At 46.9% G+C, this 21367-nt stretch overlaps 1 protein-coding gene across 1 annotated transcript in view; it reads right to left on the bottom strand.

Moving 5' to 3' along the window:
* SQOR (sulfide quinone oxidoreductase) overlaps nt 1-21367 on the bottom strand; it is a 92981-nt gene that overhangs the window by 31980 nt on the left and 39634 nt on the right. The window contains exons 2-4 of the mRNA XM_075342758.1: nt 19851-20100; nt 19462-19632; nt 11258-11311 (exon numbers count right to left, since the gene is read on the bottom strand). Coding sequence (XP_075198873.1) covers nt 11258-11311; nt 19462-19632; nt 19851-20084 — 459 coding nt within the window. The 5' untranslated portion in view covers nt 20085-20100. The remainder of the gene's footprint in view (nt 1-11257; nt 11312-19461; nt 19633-19850; nt 20101-21367) is intronic.

Here is a 21367-nt window from a genome sequence, read left to right as displayed (position 1 = left end):
GAGGTTAATGAGCGGCCCAGGAAGTAGTGTCACAGCTGCGCAGGAGACTTGGTAAGTATAACGTGCCTACTCTAATCTCCTAGCCCTGTCTACCACCTTTTCAAAGAACAATATTTGCGTCCCCATAGACTTATATGGGGATTGGCGTCCGGCCAGATAACCGTAATTAATTCCGGGCCCGAACCTGTTTTTTTCAGAAAATCCAGTTGGACCTGCTGATACCCGATATCTTTAGGTTCCATCACTAGTCAGAACGCTTGTTAGACCATGTTCCTGTCATGATCTAACAGGCTTCCCGTAGCCAAGTAACACGGAGGTCGTCATTTGAGCTCGGGTTACCATGGCAACGATCGTGATGCTGTGATCATGTTGCAGGGTTCCTAATCGGATAGAAGAGGGAACACACTCCCTCTCCCAGCCTCCTAAATGCTGCAATTGATATCGATTGCGGCATTTAGGGGGTTAAACAGTTTTTGACGGCGCAGGTGTGGCGCCCCTGAGGCTTCTGTCACCACAGGTCATTGCACCCCACCAGCGGTGTGATGCCCCATTCTGGGAGAGGAAGAGAGTGAACTCCGGTCCCCTGGTAAATCCACACTACACCCATTGTTAGGTACATACTGGGACCAGGGAAAGTGGCAGGCAACCCTCCCATGCTGCATGCTGAGAGGGGCTGTAAGACCCATCCCTGCTCCCATAGGGAGGTAGCTTAGCAACTGGGGAGGTGGGAGGAGCCACCAGAGAGCAGATAGAGAAAGGAAGGTCAAGTTAGTTTCAGTTTACCTCAGGGAGTGAGAGAAGCAGCATGTAGCTGTGAAAGAGAAAGGAGGGAGGAGGAGGCCTGCTGGAGGCAGGCAAGGAGGAGAAAGAAAAGAAAGAAAGAAAGAAGGAAAGAAAGCTCCAAGTCAGACAGGAGCAGAGGAACTGAAGGAGACGCTTCCTGGTAAAGACCCTGGGACCCAGAGGTCCAGGTGACACCACGCAGAAACAGAAAGGGTCGCAGGGCCACGGGTAGTCCTGGAGGTACCACGTGCAGTCCTTGATAGGTACCGAAGAGAGGGCCTAGAGGCGCCACGGGTAGTTGCAGGCTGCGGTGGCCTGTTCCACATTAACATCGGTGGAGTGATTAAGCTGCGACAGGGGACGGTCCCTAGAGACTGGAGGAGTGCAAAGACAATCTCCAAACAGTAAAAACCGAGGCCCAGGGAAGGTTGTAAACTCCCAGGGCCAGAACCCATAGCAGACCTTCAGAAAAGGGGTAATCAGCCGACAGGTGACCCCCCAGCCTGGAGGCTGTAGTGGAGGCCAAGCCAGGTCCACCCTAACAAAGGCAAGGCTAAGGGAGACAGCAGAAGAAAGAGACACTAAGAGGAGGGCACCGGCTTTTACTCTCTGAACCACCCAGAAACGGCGGAGGTCCCTGACAGTGGTCCCAGCAGTCTGAGGGTCCCTACAGCTGTGACAAGAACTGTGAGTAAAGAACTTGAACTGCACTCTTGAAGTGGTCTCTGTTATTTCCGCTGCATAGACATTCACAAGCACCAACTGTGCCCCGGGCATTGCTCCACCTGTGGGGAGCAGTACCACCATAGCTGCCATCACATCATCCCGGTGGCCTCACACAGCAGCGGCGGCTTATTAGCCGCATACCACAGGTGGCGTCACGAACACAACCATTAACAAGCAAGCCACATATTCTACTGACACCCACCAGGGCCACGGAGCCGGGCCCAGCCACCACTGACTACCACCGGACTAGTCCGGCCCGGCACCGGGTGTCCCACAGCCCTAGGGTGGGCGAGTCAACTTTTGGCGTCACGAACAGGATTTCATGCCCGGTCACACCGGGTACTGTGCGCCTGAAGAATCGTGAACTAGCCTGTGTTTACTGTGAGAAACTGCTGCCATTGAAGCCACTGAGCGCGGGAAGAAAGGGCGCGAAGAGAAGCCCCGCCCCCTTGTCCAAGAAAAGAGCGCGAAGCGGTGCCCGCCATGGAAGGCGGAGAAAGAAGAAATGGCGACTAGACAAGCTGGCCGGCTGGCAGAAAGAGTCTAAATGCCAGACCAGCAGATAGAGAAGATGGCTCCTGTAAGCGGAGGCCAGGAAGACCTCACCTGGATCAGGCCTGTGACCGCCGCTGAGCTGAAGGCTGAGGTCGGGAGGATGGCTGACAGGATGAAGGAGCGGGAAGTTACCAGCCTGCTGCTGAGCAACATCAAAAGTCTGCTACTAGAAGAAGCGACGAGCCTGCTGCTGTGAGATCGTGCAGAAGGAGACGCAGAGAGAATGGCGTCCACACGCAGCGATCCAGAGCTAGACTCCGCTGACTGGTGGGGCTGGGAGATGGACCAGTGGTGTGAAAGGCTGCAGGCGGAGGTGATGCAGCAGATCCGGCAAACGACACGCGGAGCAGCGACCGCCAGAACACCGGAGATGCTACTGAGGGGTGAGTCATTTAATGCCCCTGCCGGCGCGAGTGCCCCAACCTCCGCTACCATGCCCGCGGTCCCTGGAGAGATGCCCGGCATGGCGATGCCGATCCGGGCCGCAGCCACGCCAGGTGCGGCCCGCCAAGATTTCGCCGCCGGAGCAACGCCCATCCACACCGTAGCAGCGACGCCAAGCCCGGCCCGTCCAGCTCAGGCCCCAGCAGCGATACCCCGCTCGGACAAGCAAGATCCCGCCGCAGCGGCGACGTTAATCCACGCCGCAGATGCGGCCCGTCAAGAATCAGTCACAGCAGCGACTCCAATACAGGCCGCCGCCATGCCAGGCGCGGCCCGCCAAGACCAGCAGACGCAGACTGTTCTGACCGCTGTCTACCTGCTACCAGGTGGGGAGCCGGAGAAGAATCCCTACATGTAAAGAAGTAAGAAGCAGCTGAACTGTATATAGCCCCTGTCTGCCCCTCATTCTTTTTGAAGATGTCCCTTGTGTTCTGCCCTAATGTTCTTTTTGAAGATGACACCCTTTCCTGCTGTACTGCCCCTCATGCTTTTCGAAGATGTCACCCCCCATGTGTATGTGTTACCGGGCCACTGAACTGGAATGTGGGCCCCGGTAAATGTGATGTGTAAAGTGTCCTGTGTAACCAGGCCACTGGACTTAGTGGCTGGTTGAGTTTTGCACTTTTGTTGATTGAAAAAGAAACGAACTGCCAGGCTACTGGACTTGTTGTAGCCAAAAATGTAATTAGTTGCACCCGTTGTGCCCCCTACCAGAATTATGGGGGAAGTGCCCAAACTGTGCAATGAACTGAAAGTGCACACATAGTTTCTTTATAAGAAGTTCGCAACGTTCACTGATATGTGCCTCCCATAAAGGGAAGAAATGTTTTATTGTTTTATGTTTTGCATACCAAAAATGTTTTGCAGTTCTTCCACATGTTTTTGTTGTTTTTCAGCCCGAGGACGTGCTGGGATTTGCTGTGGGGGAGTGTGGCGCCCCTGAGGCTTCCATCGCCACAGGTCATTGCACCCCACCAGCGGTGTGATGCCCCATTCTGGGAGAGGAAGAGAGTGAACTCCGGTCCCCTGGTAAATCCACACTACACCCATTGTTAGGTAAATACTGGGACCAGGGAAAGTGGCAGGCAACCCTCCCATGCTGCATGCTGAGAGGGGCTGTAAGACCCATCCCTGCTCCCATAGGGAGGTAGCTTAGCAACTGGGGAGGTGGGAGGAGCCACCAGAGAGCAGATAGAGAAAGGAAGGTCAAGTTAGTTTCAGTTTACCTCAGGGAGTGAGAGAAGCAGCATGTAGCTGTGAAAGAGAAAGGAGGGAGGAGGAGGCCTGCTGGAGGCAGGCAAGGAGGAGAAAGAAAAGAAAGAAAGAAAGAAGGAAAGAAAGCTCCAAGTCAGACAGGAGCAGAGGAACTGAAGGAGACGCTTCCTGGTGAAGACCCTGGGACCCAGAGGTCCAGGTGACACCACGCAGAAACAGAAAGGGTCGCAGGGCCACAGGTAGTCCTGGAGGTACCACGAGCAGTCCTTGATAGGTACCGAAGAGAGGGCCTAGAGGCGCCACGGGTAGTTGCAGGCTGCGGTGGCCTGTTCCACATTAACATCGGTGGAGTGATTAAGCTGCGACAGGGGACGGTCCCTAGAGACTGGAGGAGTGCAAAGACAATCTCCAAACAGTAAAAACCGAGGCCCAGGGAAGGTTGTAAACTCCCAGGGCCAGAACCCATAGCAGACCTTCAGAAAAGGGGTAATCAGCCGACAGGTGACCCCCCAGCCTGGAGGCTGTAGTGGAGGCCAAGCCAGGTCCACCCTAACAAAGGCAAGGCTAAGGGAGACAGCAGAAGAAAGAGACACTAAGAGGAGGGCACCGGCTTTTACTCTCTGAACCACCCAGAAACGGCGGAGGTCCCTGACAGTGGTCCCAGCAGTCTGAGGGTCCCTACAGCTGTGACAAGAACTGTGAGTAAAGAACTTGAACTGCACCCTTGAAGTGGTCTCTGTTATTTCCGCTGCATAGACATTCACAAGCACCAACTGTGCCCCGGGCATTGCTCCACCTGTGGGGAGCAGTACCACCATAGCTGCCATCACATCATCCCGGTGGCCTCACACAGCAGCGGTGGCTTATTAGCCGCATACCACAGGTGGCGTCACGAACACAACCATTAACAAGCAAGCCACATATTCTACTGACACCCACCAGGGCCACGGAGCCGGGCCCAGCCACCACTGACTACCACCGGACTAGTCCGGCCCGGCACCGGGTGTCCCACAGCCCTGGGGTGGGCGAGTCACAGGCACTGTCCCTGGCTGAGACAGCAGGATCACGCCTATCACAGCTTCTGTGTTCGCATGATGGTCATGACGTAAGCTTACGCCATAGGTTGTGAACCCCTATCCAACCATAAAGTAAACTTATGTCAGGAGTAACGAAGGTGTTAAACAACCGAAATTTGGCTATATACAAACCAATCATTGGTCTTTTAATGAGCTTTCAGAGAGGCCAACCAGAATATTTTGCACACAGAACAATGACTAATATGATTGTTGTATGAGCATACAGTCGTGGACAAAAGACTGGACATAAATTTGGATTTCACACAGTTTGCTTCTTGAGTGTAAGGTCTAGGAAACATGGCGAGAAAAATGGTGCCAGTGGAATGCAATTAAAAAAAGCGCTGGCCCGCCCCCCGCAGCTGTGGTCTGATTGCACGATGCGAGGACTCGCACAAATCCCCGTGTGGCCTCAGCCTTAGAGATTGAGAAAGTCTGAGATTTTGTAGCCAGATGTTTCTATGGTTACTGACATACATTAGAAGCATTTCATACATTTTTATACTTTTACTGCTAAATACATCAGGTTTAGGCAAAGACTCAATATTTGCAGTGTTGACCTTCATTTTTCCAAGACTTCTACAATTTCCCTTGACATGCTAGATATTAGCTTCCGGGCCAAATCCTGACTGATGACATCCCAATCTTGTCTAATCAGTGCTTGGAGTTTATCACATTTTCTATGATTTTTTTTTTTTTCCCATGAAAAAGGCTTAATTGTGCAAGCCAAAATGTTGGATACTGAGTGACTAAAAAGATGTAAGCAGTCTGACCTTTGTGGCTGATCTGATCTATTATCAGATTGCTCCTGCTTGTAAAGGAAACTATTTTAAAGCAGAATATTAGGTAAAAGTATATACTGTTCCATAATATAGACATAGAGCACCAAAAGTGAGGAAGAGGCATTAGAGGAAACCACAGCCAAATATTTAAGAGCAGATCTATAAGCAACGTATTCACAGCCAATTTTCAGTACGGATTCTGGAAATAAAAATCAGCCATGAGGCACAGTACAATGCACGATTGGTGTTTAAAAACCACAAATATATGCAGAAGAAAAAGAAAGGAAGACGTTTGAGAGCAAGCTCCAGAGTCATCTAAATTACACGGTGCATGCAAGTCCTCGCATATTGTCACATTCTTAAAGGGAACCTGTCACCAGATTTGGCGACTATAAGCTACGCCATCCACACTAGTAGGCATTGAGGTCCTGCGCAGGCGCACTTTGATCTGTCCTAAGCACGGCAGATCAAAAGGTCATTTTTGTGTACTCACCGTAAAATGTCTTTCTTGGAGCCTTTCATTGGGGGACACAGACAGTGGGTTATATGGTGTCTCCAGGGGAGGCTTGACACTAGGTTTGAAAAAAAGTGTTAGCGCCTCCTCCCACAGCATATAACCCCAGCTAGGCAGGAAACTAGCTCGGTTTGGTGTAAAAGCAGTAGGAGAAGGACAACCAAAACCACAAGGATGGGAGCTGTGTCCCCCAATGAAAGGCTCCAAGAAAGACATTTTACGATGAGTACACAACAATGTCCTTTCCTTTCTCGCCTTTTCATTGGGGGACACAGACAGTGGGACGTCCCAAAGCAGTCCCTGGGTGGGAACTGAACTATTAACAGTGTATAACATCAGACTAAGAGCTGACTAACAACTGCAACTGCGGGGAACACATAACAAACACTGTCAAAAAAACGAGCAGTGGCCACTTATAAATGGGCCACTGCCGCCTGAAGGACTTGTCTTCCAAAAGCAGCATCCGCGGAGGCATGCGTATGTACTCTGTAGAATTTTGTAAACGTGTGCACACTAGAGCAGGTAGCGGCCATGCAAAGTTGGGCCGCCGAAGCCTGATTGCGGATAGCCCAGGAGGCACCCACTGCTCGTGTAGAGTAGGCCCGCACAGATTGAGGGGGAACGACACCTTGTGCTTTGTAAGTTTCACACATGGCAGTCCTGATCCATCGAGAAAACGTGGATTTGGAAGCCCGGTCGCCCTTTTTGTGTCCTTCTGAGAGGACGAAAAGGGCATCGTACTTGCACAACAGCGCTGTTCTGGAGATGTAGATACGCAGAGCCCTGACAAGATCGAGAGTGTGAAGGACTTTCTCAAAGGAGTGGACCAGGGCTGGGCAGAATGACGGCAACACAATGTCCTCGTTCAGGTGGAAAGAGGATACGATCTTCAGAAGGAAGGCAGGGGAAGGCCGAAGGACCACCTTATGATCGAATATCAGGTAAGGTGAGCGAAGGACAGAGCTGCCAGTTCGGACACTCGCCTGATAGAGGTAATAGCGACTAAAAAGGCAACTTTCCAAGACAGCCGTTGAAGAGAGATTTCTCTCAAGGGTTTGAAAGGAGGAAGCTGAAGTGCTCCGAGAACCAAATTCAGATCCCAGGGATCTAAGGGGTGACGATAAGGGGGGACCAAATGCGCCACTCCTTGAAGAAAGGTACGGACCTGAGGGCGAGAAGCCAGCTGCTTCTGGAAAAAAATTGACAAGGCAGAAACTTGTCCTTTAAGGGTATTGAGAGCAAGACCCGAGTCCATACCGTCTTGCAAAAAGGCAAGAACATTAGGGATTGGAAAGGTCAGGGGCGACCGATTATGACGGTCACACCAGGACTGAACTACCCTGGAAGAAAGATGAGACTTGGCTAGAATCAAGAATTCAAGCGACACGCCGTCAAATGCAGCTGTGCTGTATTCTGGTGGAATATTGGACCTTGCGACAGAAGATCCGGGCGGTCGGGAAGACGCCAGGGAGTGTCGCCGAGAAGGTGGAGGAGCTCTGGAAACCAGGCTCTTCTGGGCCAGTCCGGGGCCACGAGGATCACCGGGATTCCCTCCGCTTTCATTTTCTTGATTACTCTCGGAATGAGAGGGAACGGAAGGAAAACATATGGCAGGCGAAACTGCGACCACGGGAGGACTAGAGCGTCGGAGCCGAGCACTAGCGGGTCTCTCGACCGGGATACGAAGGGATGTACTTTGGCGTTTAGCAGAGACGCCATGAGGTCCACATCTGGGAGCCCCCAACGAAGAGTGATCTGATGGAACACCTCGTCGTGGAGGGACCAATTCCCTGCCGCTAGACCTTGCCTGCTGAGAAAGTCTGCGGCCCAGTTGTCTATCCCTGGAATATGGACAGCTGAAATAATGGGAATGTGCATCTCTGCCCAAAGAAGAATCCTGGAGACTTCTTTCATCGCTGCCCTGCTGCGAGTTCCTCCCTGACGGTTGACGTAAGCCACAGCCGGTGGCATTGTCTGACTGGATCCGAACCGGGAGGCCCAGAAGCAAGGGTTGAAAGGTCTGAAGGGCCAGAAATATGGCCCTGATCTCCAGAACGTTGATATGAAGGGATCGCTCGGGGTGAGACCAGCGTCCGTGAGCACTGTGGTGGAGAAACACCGCCCACCCAGCCTAACAGGCTGGCATCTGTCATGACTACGTGTCAGTGGACAGGGCGGAAGGACTTCCCCTGAGATAGGGATGAGACCTGAGTCCACTAGACGAGGGAGCTGAGGGCAGTCCGAGATAAGCGGACTGACCGGTCTAGAGAGGCTGGATTCTTGTCCCAAGAGGACAGAAGATCCAATTTCAGAGGGCGCAAATGGAATTGGGCAAACGACATGGCTTCCATGCCTGCTATCATCTTGCCTAACACTCTCATCCCACTCCGGAGGGATGGGTAACGGCGGGAGCGGAGGGATTCGGCGGCCCGGATCAGGGAAGACCTCTTGTCTTTTGGAAGAAAAACCCCGGGCCTGAACCGTGTCTATTAGCATACCTAAAAAGGTGATGCGCTGATGAGGAATGAGGGATGACTTGTTGAGTTGAGAAGCCACCCTAGCCTTGAGAGCGTGTCTGGGCAAATTAGCACGCTTTCTGAGCAAACTTGAGGAGAGCTCCCCTTGATAAGTAGGTCGTCCAAATAGGGAACGACCAAAACGCCTCTGGGGTGCAAAATGGACATGACGGCCGCCATGACCTTTGTGAAGACCCGAGGCGCAGTAGCCAGTCCAAAGGGAAGGGCCCTGAATTGGAAATTTTGTCCTACGGCAAAACGAAGGAACCGTTTATGCGATACACATATGGGAATGTGTAAATAAGCATCTTGAATGTCTATGGAAGCTAGGAATTCTCCCGGTTCCATAGCAGTTAGTACGGCTCGCAATGATTCCATTCGGAAGGTCCGAATCCGTACGGACCTGTTTAGCCTTTTGAGGTCCAGGATAGGACAGACAGAGCCATCTTTTTTGGGGACGACAAAGAGGTTTGAATATAAACCTTTGCCGCGCTGTTCCAGGGGCACTGGAATGATAACGTTTGCTTTCTGTAAAGAGGCTATGGCCTGAAATAAGGCCTGGCTTTGCGTTGTGGACTTTGGAAGCCGAGAATGCAGAAACCTGTTGGCCGGTAGGGAATGGAAATCGATCTTGTAACCTGAGGTGATGATTTCTCGAACCCAAGCATCGTGAGTATGGTCTAGCCAGATATCCCGAAAAAGCAGAAGCCGCCCTCCAACAGGAGTCGGCTCTGAGGGGTGCCTGGCGTCATGCTGAAGGGGCCTTCGCGGGGCGAGGTCCCTTGGGTTTAGATTGCCTGGAGTGGGAACGCCAGGAAGAGTCCCTTGAGGGACCGGATCCCCGATCTGAGCGTTGCGACGACTGCTGTGATGGTTTTTGGGGGGCAGGCCGAAAGGACTGCCTGCGCCAAGAAGACTTTTTAAAATTTTTGGATACAGGCCGCTTTTGTGGTAGAATGGTACTTTTACCACCCGTCGTCTCAGATATAAGCTTGTCCAGGGATTCTCCAAACAGACGAAGACCCTGGAAGGGGAGTGTGGACAGGGACTTCTTGGAGGCACTGTCCGCGTTCCATATCTTTAGCCACAGGACTCTGCGGGCAAAAAAACAGCGTTGGCTGCTATTAGGGCTCACAAACTAGCTGCATCTAAGGAGCCGTGAAGCAAGTAATTAGAGGCTAGAGAGAACAAATCAAGGATCTCAAGAGCCTCTGAAGGAATATTGCAAGAGCGAAGCAACTTGCGCAAGTTCCTACTCCACACACTCATAGCTCTCGCCACCCATGTCAAGGCAAACAGGGGGCGCAGAGAGGAGCTGGAAGCCTGGAAAATAGATTTGACCGCAGCATCAATTGCGCGGTCAGACGAGTCCTTGAGAGACGCAGTGTCTGAGACAGACATAACCGTGTGTTTAGCCAGCCTGGATACTGGCGGATCCACAACGGGGGGTACTGACCAGAGCTTAACCAGTTCCGATGGAAAGGGATAAGCAAATGAAGAGGAGGATTTTTTATTAAACCTCCTATCAGGGAGGTGTTGCAAGGTGTTGATTCGTATTGAATTGATGATGCCCTATAACTTTGCAATTCACTTTTTTTCTCTATCTCGTTCCGTTTTCGAGATAAAAATGCTAACTCCATTGTTTTCCACCTGTGGCGCTATAGGTGGTTTCATTGCGTAGCGCATTGCTACTTTACTATACCTAGACACCACTTCTATGCCTATAGCTGCCGTCGTTCTCAAGTTAATGGCGGTGGACAGGATATGGGTGAACACAGTGTATAATAGCTCACTGGTGATGGCCGCAGCTTATAGTCGCCAAATCTGGTGACAGGTTCCCTTTTACTTCAATCACAGCCTATTATACAACAGTACTAAAATATTAAACCTGAAAATATATAAGATACCGATATTGTCACAAGTCATATATAAGGATTGAATGGGTTCAGAAGGTATAGAGCCGACAGTGGCCAAATTCAGGATGGATGGCTAGCCCTCTTTTCACCATAGGGACCCTTTATAGCAAAAACACTCTAATCTGGTTAATGGAGGTCAATAGTAGACAAATTCTGAGGCATCCATAATGACTGTGGCCACTGCTAGTCAATTCTCAAATATTACAAAGTGCATAGACACAGTGTGCACAGAAGCTGATGACACAGGACAACAATTCTTAAGCTTGCAATCATCTCACCTGACAAACAAGCATTTTGCTCATTGGTTGGTTGATTAGCAGCCTATTTAAAAGGCAGATAATCCGCCAATGAGCCTTCCTAAATGGCCACAAATTTTCAGTCACTCTGCATCATGCAACTTGTATTATCAATAAGTGATAATGCTTCTGACGCAGAATGTAAGGGGCTACTTAGAAGGTTATGAGGACTTTTGGTTCAGACACAATCTATACAGAACTTTGAATGGGTGTAAAGATGTTCCACAGTACAAAAACCCATCCCTACATTAGCGATGGTAAATCTGGCCTAGTATGTGAACATGTTTTTTTACATTTCTTAGTCAATATGAGCAGTAATAACCATTATCATTTACTTTAGTGCAATTTTATACATAGATACAGTATATTTACAGTATATTAGTTTATCCCTTATTTGTAGACAGCATTTACATTCATATATACAATAAATATTTTACCTTTTCATACTGCAATTTGATACCAAGAGCGATGATCAAATATTTATATCCGATCTGCAAAGAAAGCAAAAAATGAAAGAAACTATTGAACCTGACAATGCCAACTACCTGTAAAAAAAAAAACAAAAAAAAAAGTGCCCATATTGCAAAGACCAGTCTACTTCTATCAAGAAGATGTATAAGTTCCACTAACATCATTCAAACCTCCTTTTGTAGCTGACCTATCAATATATTCTACATACAATGTTAAGTGTTTTCCCCTCGTTTTCCAGTACATTATGTAGCAGTTAGGCTATGTGCGCACGCTGCGTTCTGGCTTGACAAATACACTGCAGCGTTTTGACAACTGTAAACACTGCGTTTGACAAAAAAAATGCATCCAAAACGCATGCATTTTGAATGCATTTTGGATACATTTTTGACAGTGCGTTCCCACTCGGCTCTGCTACATCCTCATAGATCATGGTTGGCTGCAAGACAGAGCCGCGCAATCAGAATGAACTCGGATGAACTTCACCCAACTTCATTGTCATAGCGCAGCTCTGTCTATGTGTCGCGGCCTAATTTGCGATCACAGGTGAAGGACTCACCGGTGGCCGCAAATCCCCTGAGTGACTGAAGTGAGCCGCGCGATCAGCGGTGCCGTCACTCAGGTTACCCGCGGCCAACTGGAGTCATCCACCCGAGACCACAAATCACCTGAGTGAGGGCACTGCTGATCGCGCAGCTAACTTCAGTCACTTGGGCGACTTGCTGTCACAGTTGGAGGATACAGCAGTGGCCGGGGGTAACCTGAGTGACGTCATCGCTGATAGCGCTACTCACTTCAGTTGCTCTGTGGAGCTGACAAGAGTGGTCGTGGTCTGTGGCCGCTCCTATCAGCTTCCGATGTAGCAGAGCTGAAAGCGTTGTGGGAACTCGTGTGGATTACGTTGGACCTGGATGGGTGTTTGGTATTAATAAAGTGGAGAAAGAGAGTGTTGCTGTGTCTTTTATTCCAAATAAAGGATTTTTTGGGTGTATGTGTTTATTTGCTTTAACTTACAGATTAATCATAGAAGGTATCTCGGGGAGACGCCTGCCATGATTAACCTAGGAGTTAGTGGCAGCTATGGGCTGCCATTAACTCCTTATCACCTCGATTACCACCGCACCAGGGCAATTCGGGATGAGCCGGGTAGAGTCCCGGGACGGTCACATCTAACGGATGCGGCAATTCCGGGCGGCTGCTGGCTGATATTTTTAGGCTGGGGGGCTACCCATAACGTGGGGCTCCCCATCCTGAGAATACCAGTCTTCAGCTGTGTGACTTTAACTTGGCTGGTATCAAAATTGGGATGGACCGCACGCCGTTTATTTATTTATTTTACTGCACGATATAGACCCGCCCACCAGCGACTGTGATTGGTTGCAGTGAGACAGCGGTCACTCAGCGTGGGGGCTCGTCTGACTGCAACCAATCATAGACGCCGGTGGGCGGGGGAAGCAGTGAATACGAGATGGAATAATGAGCGGCCAACATTTTCAAAAGCTGGAGAAGCCGCCGGAGAAGCCGCAGCGCTGCGCTGGTGATCGACCGTTGAGTATGAAAGAGAGAGAGAGACCGACATCGACAGACCGACACACAGAGTGAGAGAGAGAGACACACCGACACAGAGAGAGAGAGCGAAAGACCTGCGTTTTGTTTTTCAAAAAAGCATCGGGAACGCAACAAAAATGCAGTGCAAGTGCACAGCTAAACATTTTGGCTGCGTTTTGACACACCTCATCGATTTCAATAGGTGAAGAGGGCAACCATAACGCACAAAAGAAGTGACATGCTGCTTTTTAAAACCCATCGATTTTGTCAAATATTTGGCATCCAAAACACTGCGTTTAAAAAAGCAACGTGCGCATAGAATTTGCAGACTTCTCATAGACTTTGCTGGGGAAGCAGAACGCATATATTTTGAAAATGACACGCTGCTGTTTTAAACACAGCCAAAACGAAGGAAAAAAGCGCAACGTGTGCACATAGCCTAAAGGCTACTTTACATGCTGCGATATCGGTACCGATATCGCTAGCGTGGGTACCCGCCCCCATCTGTTGTGCGACACGGGCAAATCGCTGCCCGTCCCGCACAACATCGCCCAGACATGTCACACATACTTACCTTCCCTGCGACGTCGCTGTGACCGGCGAACCGCCTCCTTTCTAAGGGGGCGGTTCGTTCAGCGTCACAGCTGCGTCACTGAACCGCCGCCCAATAGAAGCGGAGGGGCGGAGATGAGCGGGACGTAACATCCCGCCCACCTCCTTCCTTCCGCATAGCGGCCGGGAGGCAGGTAAGGAGAGCTTCCTCGTTCCTGCGGCGTCACACGGAGCGATGTGTGCTGCCGCAGGAACGAGGAACAACCTCGTTACTGCTGCAGTAACGATTTTTGAGAATGGACCCCCATGTCACCGATGAGTGATTTTGCACGTTTTTGCAACGATGCAAAATCGCTCATAGGTGTCACACGCAACGGCATCGCTAATGCGGCCGGATGTGCGTCACCAATTCCGTGACCCCAACGAGTTCGCATTAGCGATGTCGTAGCGTGTAAAACCCCCTTAAGTGTATGGAACATATGGCTATATTAGTGGAAAAATAAAAAAAAAAAGTTATAGCTGTTGGAAGAAGGGGAGGAAAAAGCAAATACGAAAAACGGAAAATCGCCAGGGGGTGAAGGGGTTAAAAATAGTTATTAAAGAATTAAAATTATACATAGAGGTAGTAACCACAAACAGCCACTGGGTGGCACCACACTACTGTGAGACAGAGGTATCTAGTAATAATAATAATAATAATAATTAGTATTAGTAAACATATCATAGTAATCAAATGCACAATAAAACTACATTAGCATTATGGTAACATAATGACTTAGGGAGGATCCTGTTTTGTAAATACCGTATTTTTAAAAAAATAAGCCCTACCCCAAAAAGAAGTCCCAGCGGGTATTTTCGGCTCTACCCCGAAAATAAGCTCCAGTCGTGGTTGAATAATGAAGTGTCTCTGCAGCTAAAAAAGTTAAAGGAAACAGCAGGACACTTAATTATTGAAAGGGGACACCCCCAAAAGAGAGAAGACAGATGTCAAATGGGAGGACCTGTAGTGGAACGCACACCCACACACATCAGATCGGGCACCCGCAAACATCAGATCGGGCACACACATTCACATCAGATCCGGTGATACCGATTGCTTCTAGCTGGTAGGGGAACATGGGACGCAGTACAGTGGAGCGCGAGGGCTTGTGGTAGAATGTATGAAGGCCTGCGGTGGAACACATTGATGGGAGCGACCGCCGAAGATCACAGGAGGACCTAGGAGCCATGCAGACATCTGGGGTCTGGTCACTATGATTCTCCTAAGGGGGGGGTTTCTGCTTTTTTAGGGGGTAAACTTTTCCCCTATCGTGTTTACCCGAGAATAAGTCCTACTCCAAAAATAAGCCCTATTGCATTTTTTTGGAATAAAAGAATATAAGACAGTGTCTTATTTTCAGAGAAACACGGTAATACTGAATTCCACATATAGATAAATGTCAATGCAGTTGATTATTAGTACCTGTATCAGGAGAGTGGTGCCACTGTGTGTTTCGGCGTTGTGCCTTCTTCTAGGGCAGTGGCCACCAACTCAACATCATATCCTTTTATTGGACAAAGCACCAATGGAAAGGGATAACAATGTACTGTAGAATCAAACATTAATTTTAATGGTCGCATGTGATTGCCATCGTACACCCCGCATAATGACATCTCACGGCATGTCATCACAGATCCGACCTGCCCACAGATCATGTGAGCTGGAGCCGGGCCAGCTATTAGCTGACACGATGCAGAATACCATAGAGGACATGTCAACATGCATGCACACCAATCGACATGTATAGTGGGGATTTAATAATACAATAACCATGTTATGGCATAAATAGAGGTTACCATAATGCTAATGCAGTTATACTGTGCATTTGATCACTATGGTGTATATTTACAAATACTAGATACCTCTTTATTACAGTGTGGTGCCACCCAGTAGCTGTTTGTGGTTACTACTTCTAAATATAAATTTTAAATTCTTGAATAAAAACTATTTTTAAATACAATTTAGTCTTTATTGCACCTTTTTGATGTAGATCTATTTTTAATACTTTGTAGAGACTCCTTTGCGGGTAATGACTGCCTGAAGTTTGAAAGCTATGGACATCACCAAATTCTGTATTTCCGCCTTTGTGATGCTTTGCCATGCTTTTATTGCAGCTGACCTTGCTTTGCTTGTTTATGGGTCTTTCTGTCTTAAATTTTGGCTTAAGCAAGTGAAATACATGCTCGATGGGGTTGGAATCTGTTGATTGTCTAGACTCAAGTCCATTGCATAATAATGCACTTTTTTGCCTTAAAAAAACCCTCTGGGTTGCTTTCACAGTAGGTTTTGTGTCATTGTCCATCTGTACTGTGAAGCACTCTAATTAACCTTGCTGCATTCGGTTACATCCGAGCAGAAAGTATAGACCTGTACACTTCAGAATTAATCCAGTTGCTTCTGTCTTCAGTCACATCATCAATAAACAGTAGTGCCCCAACGCCATTGGAAGCCATGAATGTCCGGTCATCACCCTGTCTCCTCCATGTGTTACAGATTATGTGGTGAGCTTTGTATCATGAACCGTTCTAAGCTTTATCCACAATTTCTTCTTCCCATCATTCTCCTGCAGGTTGATCTTAGTCTCACCAGTACAAAGGATGCTTTTCCACAACTGGGCTGGCTTCTTTAGATATTTTAAGCAGTATCTAATCTGGCCTTTTTTTTTTTTTTTTTTTTTTTTAAAGGCTGACTAATGGTTTGCACCCTGTGCTGAACCCTAAGTAGTTGCTCATACGAAGCCTTCTCTTTATGGAAGACTTAGATACTGTAGCCCCTTTTTCCTGGAGAGTGTTATTCACTTGGGTGGATGTTGTGAAGGGTTTTTCCTTCACCATGGAAGAGATTCTGTGATCATCTACCATTGTTGTTCCTTCCTTGCGCTTCAAGGCCTTTTGAGTTCCCAAACTCGCTAGTGCTCTTTTTTTTTGTAAAATGCATCTGTTGATTTGGCCACTCCTAACAGTTCTGCCATCTCTCTGATGGATTTCGGCTTTTTTTTACAGCCTAATGATGCTCTGTTTCTCTTCCATGGATAACTCCTTTGACTGCATATGGAGGGTTCACAGCAACAGCTTCCAAATACAAATGCCACACTTGGAATCAGCTCCAGACCTTTTACCTGCTTAATTGGTGATCGAATAACAAGAGAAAAGCCTATATAGCCCATTAAAGAGATTTTGAGATAACTGTCCAATTACTTTTGGTCCCTTGAAAAGTGGCAGCTACATATTAACCTGTTACGCCTTCATGACCAAGGACATATATATAAATCCTTGGCCGTATCTGTCTCTTTAATGTGGGCTCCAGCAGCAAGCCCGCATTATTGCCCGCACATGTCTGCTGATCTGATCTAACAGGCACTGGTTGATCTCCTAACCACCAGCACCTTTTAGATCGAGCTGTCAAACTCTGACAGCGTGATCTAAAATGCGTCGGTGGGGATCGCGCTGTTCCCTGCTGCCATCGGCACTCTTATGACACAATCACAGGGCGCAAATAGGTTGCCATGACAGCGTGGGGTCAGATGATGACCCCTGTCACAACTCACTTCCTTTCAATGTCAGCAGAGCGTCGGCACTCACAGGAGAGCAGCAGTTCTGCTGATCAGAGCGGAAACTTCGCACTGATCAGCGGAAATAATGAGACAGTACAGGCAAAAAGTCCCCAAGAGAGGGTAGTAAAATCAATAAAAACTGTAAAAAAAGTTTTTAAAAGTATGAAAAAAAAATGAAAACGAAACTAAAAAGTTCAAATCGCCCACCTTTTGCCCCATTGAAAATACAATAATAATACAAAAAAACAGAATACACATTTTTGGTATCGTTGTATTCAGAAATGAAAGATCTATCAAAATATAAAATCAACTAATCTGATTGGTAAATAATGTATAGCGACATAAAAATCAAAATGCCACAATTACATTTTTTTGGTTCTTGCAATATTGCAGTAAATGCAATAACAGGCGATCAAAAACATCGCATCTACCCAAAAAATGATAGAATTATAAATGTAAGCTTAAGACGCAAAAAGTAAGCCATCTCTGAGCCCAAGATCCTGAAAAATGAAAAAGCTACAGGTCTTGGAAAATGGCACCAAATGCGCAACTGTTTTTTTCTTTACAAGTTTCTGAAGTTTTTTCACCACTTAGATTAAAGTAAAACTATACATGCTTGGTATCTACGAACTGGTACTGAGTTAGGAAATCATAATAACGGGTCAGTTTTAGCATGTAGTAAACAAGTTAAATAAAATTAAAAAAACAAACAAAACAACAATTGTGGAAATGCATTTTTTTTTGCAATTTCACCGCACTTGGAATTTTTTTTCACGCATTCCAGAAAAATATGGGGCAGAATGAATAGTGTAGTTCAAAAGTACAACTCGCCCATCAAAAAAACAAGCCCTTTTGTGGCTATATTGAAGGAGAAAAAAAAAATGATGGCTCTTGGAAGAAATGGGCAGAAAAAGAAATGAAAAATCGCCGGGCGGTGAAGGGGTTCATGAGTCATGTATGGTCACCAAGGGAGTTTATTTTTATCATAATTTCGCAAGTATGGAGGGTAGGTAACTATCCATTTCGGTAACTCCCTAGCACAAGCGTCCATCCTTCCTCAGTGCATTGCGAGACGTGACATCGACTACATGTGCCACAACGACTTCATGAGACTAATAGTGTAAGTATGGTGTAAGTATTTTGGTGCGACTAGCTGAAGATTAAAGATCTGTAATTCCTAAACTCTTACTACAATTAGGAGGTGAGTACCCTCAAATTAAAGCTGAGACTGCGCCCTTTAAATCCATAATGATTATATAACTGTATCTTGAATATGTTTTGGTAATGACCTAAAATGCCAAACCTTGTGTCGTTGCCCAAATATTTCTGGACGTTAATGTATGTGAGTAGATCAGTGAAGCACTAGCTATCCTGACAATATTTTCTTCCAATCATTTCTTTCACTGTCACTAAAGATCAGACAGAATGAGCTGTACAACAAATCCTGCAAATCCTGCAATATATGAGCAGGGAACGCCCTCGTTGGCTGCACAAATTATCACAGCTTGTCTGACCTGCACAACAACTCATTATATTAATATAATAAGGAAATTAATGATCAGTCACCAGTTTCACATTGTTACTTTCTCCCCGACATTACTAAAATTCAGTTGTGTCACAGTTTTGGTAATGCTACATTTTTAATAGAGTTTTCCACCTTTGGGAGATAATTTTTGGGTGGCTAAAAATCATTATTGCGATGGAGTTTAATAAAAAAAGGTTGCAGCATTTGCCTTCTAGATCCTAGTGCAGTCTACAGAAGGAGTTAACTGAGAATTAGGGCAGAGTCACACAAGCAGATAGCACTAGCATATAGCATCAGATGAATCAGATGCAATATGCTAGTGACGCTCGGCTCAGTGTCTGCTGCGAGTGTGAGCTAAGTGTCATGTGACTGTGATCCAATCCAGAGATTGGAGCACAGCTGTGGAGGAGAGAGAGGGATTAATCTCCCCACCACCTACGTTGTCAGATTATGCATGTATCGCACTGCACTTGGATGTTATCCGAGTGCAATCCGATGTTTCACTCTAACCCATAGACTTGTATGGGTGCGAGTGATGAGAAACTCGAAGACAATCGCAGCACGCTGCAATTTTTTCCTTAGTCCGAATAGGGCTGAGGATAAACTTGCAGGTCTGAGCTGCAGCATTGTCTTACATGGAGCCGAGTGCAGTGCAAGATTTTTTCACTGCACACGTGCAAGTCATACGTCAGTGTGACTCTAGCCTTAATCAGGCACTTCACTGACGTTCTGGAGGATAGTTTGTAACTGTAAACTACTCTAAGCTGATTAATGACAACAGACCACATCAAAGTTGAATATGCAGGAAACAAAAAGCCTGTAAAAGCCAAAATGTGAATATTTTTTAATATAACCTAATTGCAAATTTTTATACCGAAATACATGTATTTAAGTAAAAGACAAAATGTCCCCAAAAGGTGGCCAATTCATTCTCTGTTCACAACAATATATTTACCTCTTTACCGTCATCGATTCGGATACAGTTTTTGTCAGGATCAAAACCTTTCACTTCTGATTTGATCCATTTGACGCCAGATGGGATTAAACTTGAGGTAGATCTTGCCGAGCTCGCCAGCTGCTTTGCTCCTCCACCAACAAGAGTCCACATTGGCTGGTAGTAGTGAACCTAAACAGGGTAAAACTATGAGTTATGGTGTGTCTTTCCGTTTCATGACATAACCCTGTTAAAATGGCATTAGTAGCTCTTATCACCCAATTGTTCCCAGAACCAAGAACCAGATGAATGTCATTTTTAACAATGTGATTGAAATTACCAATAATAATTTACACCCAATGAAATATAAAATAAAAGGACCATAGTGTATTAGCACAGGTTGCCAGTACCTCACTTGGCTCAATGACAGCAACTTTTCCAGCTCCAACTTTCCTCTTCATACGAGCACTCATGGTGATCCCACCAGCACCTCCTCCAACGACAACTACATCATAGTACTCCTTAGCTGCATACCTGGTGGTCATGTGTAGGCCGCGACAAAAGCTACTGTGCATCCCAGTTCTGATTAAGTGGGCACACTGCTGGGCATGGGCACCAGAGTGCACCACTCCAAAGAAAGCCATCTCTGAGTGTAGTTATCTACAAAACAAAGAAAGTCTAATCACTAAAGTGAACAGGCAAAAGTCATTATTATGGTTTTTGATCCATCCTAATAACATTAACGTAAACCAGTATTCAAGATAAAAGTTGACAATTCTTTACACAAAATACGCAAAAATTTGTAGAATTATGGGGTTCTAATCACCGAGATGCCCACCAATTACAAAAATGAGGCACCTGTCTATATGATGCGGCAGGGCTCATGCTTGACCAATGGTCTAATTATATTATTCCCTACGGGATTGCAGGAGAAAGCCGAGTGCTGCACTGGTGGTTTACATCTTTACAATTTATTTTAAAAACGTTTCATTTGCATTGTTAGCATATCTCAACTTTTTTTTCTTCACAGTAAATGGTGTTTACATTTATTTTTTTATTTACTAGCTTTAAAGGAGTGCTCATCTTTGATAAATGGGTAAAACTGTATGGTATTTGTAAAAACAATCAAATTTGCACACTTATTAAAAATCCTCTTCAGGAATCTGTCAGCAGGATTCCACCTCCCAAAATATTTATATGTGTATGTAGGTCTTTCAAAACCAAGTCCAGTAATACCTTTTCATGGACAGTCCGTTCCTCCATTATTGAGAAATCAGTAATTTAATTGATATGCAAATGATGCTATAGATCTGAAGCCTCTGGCACTCCAGTTCTATTCCAGCCCAGTGCAGCCTGCTTCTGCTTGATTGACGGCAACTTTGCTTTCTTACAGCATAGAAACGGTCAGTCAAGCAGGAGGAGGCTACGCTGATTAGGAATAGAGCTGGAGTGTCAGAGGCTTCTACACCATCATTTGCATATCATTTCAAATGCAAATTTCTCAGTATTGAAGGCACAGACTCGTCATGTAAAGGTATTGCTCGACTGGTCTTTGAAAGAGCTAGATGCACATAGAGATAGTTTGGGAGGTGAAATCAATTGTATTGTGTACAACTTATTGTTTAGTTTGCCGACCACCTCTGCCATCTATCAGAGGTGGTTTGTATCCTAACTCTTTGCTATGAAGCTTGCAAATTCTTCTATGCAGCTAGCCACACTCGCTGGATCTGGCCACCTTCAGTCCCTCTGTGCTTCCCCCATATCGCAGAGGAAAATCTGCCTCTGCTTTACATATGTTGGGACAAAAAGTGCGACCGTTTTGCTGCCATGACTAGAGTTGAGCGGATCGCTAATAATCCGGGTCCGGCGGATCCGTCGCGGGTTGTCACAGAAAATCAATGGGGAGCGGGAGCGAGGAAAAAAAAAA

This window comes from Anomaloglossus baeobatrachus, chromosome 4, assembly GCF_048569485.1.
Source record: "Anomaloglossus baeobatrachus isolate aAnoBae1 chromosome 4, aAnoBae1.hap1, whole genome shotgun sequence".
NCBI lineage: Eukaryota > Metazoa > Chordata > Amphibia > Anura > Aromobatidae > Anomaloglossus > Anomaloglossus baeobatrachus.
Note: the sequence above shows the minus strand (reverse complement) of the source record. Positions and strands in the feature narration are given on the sequence as shown.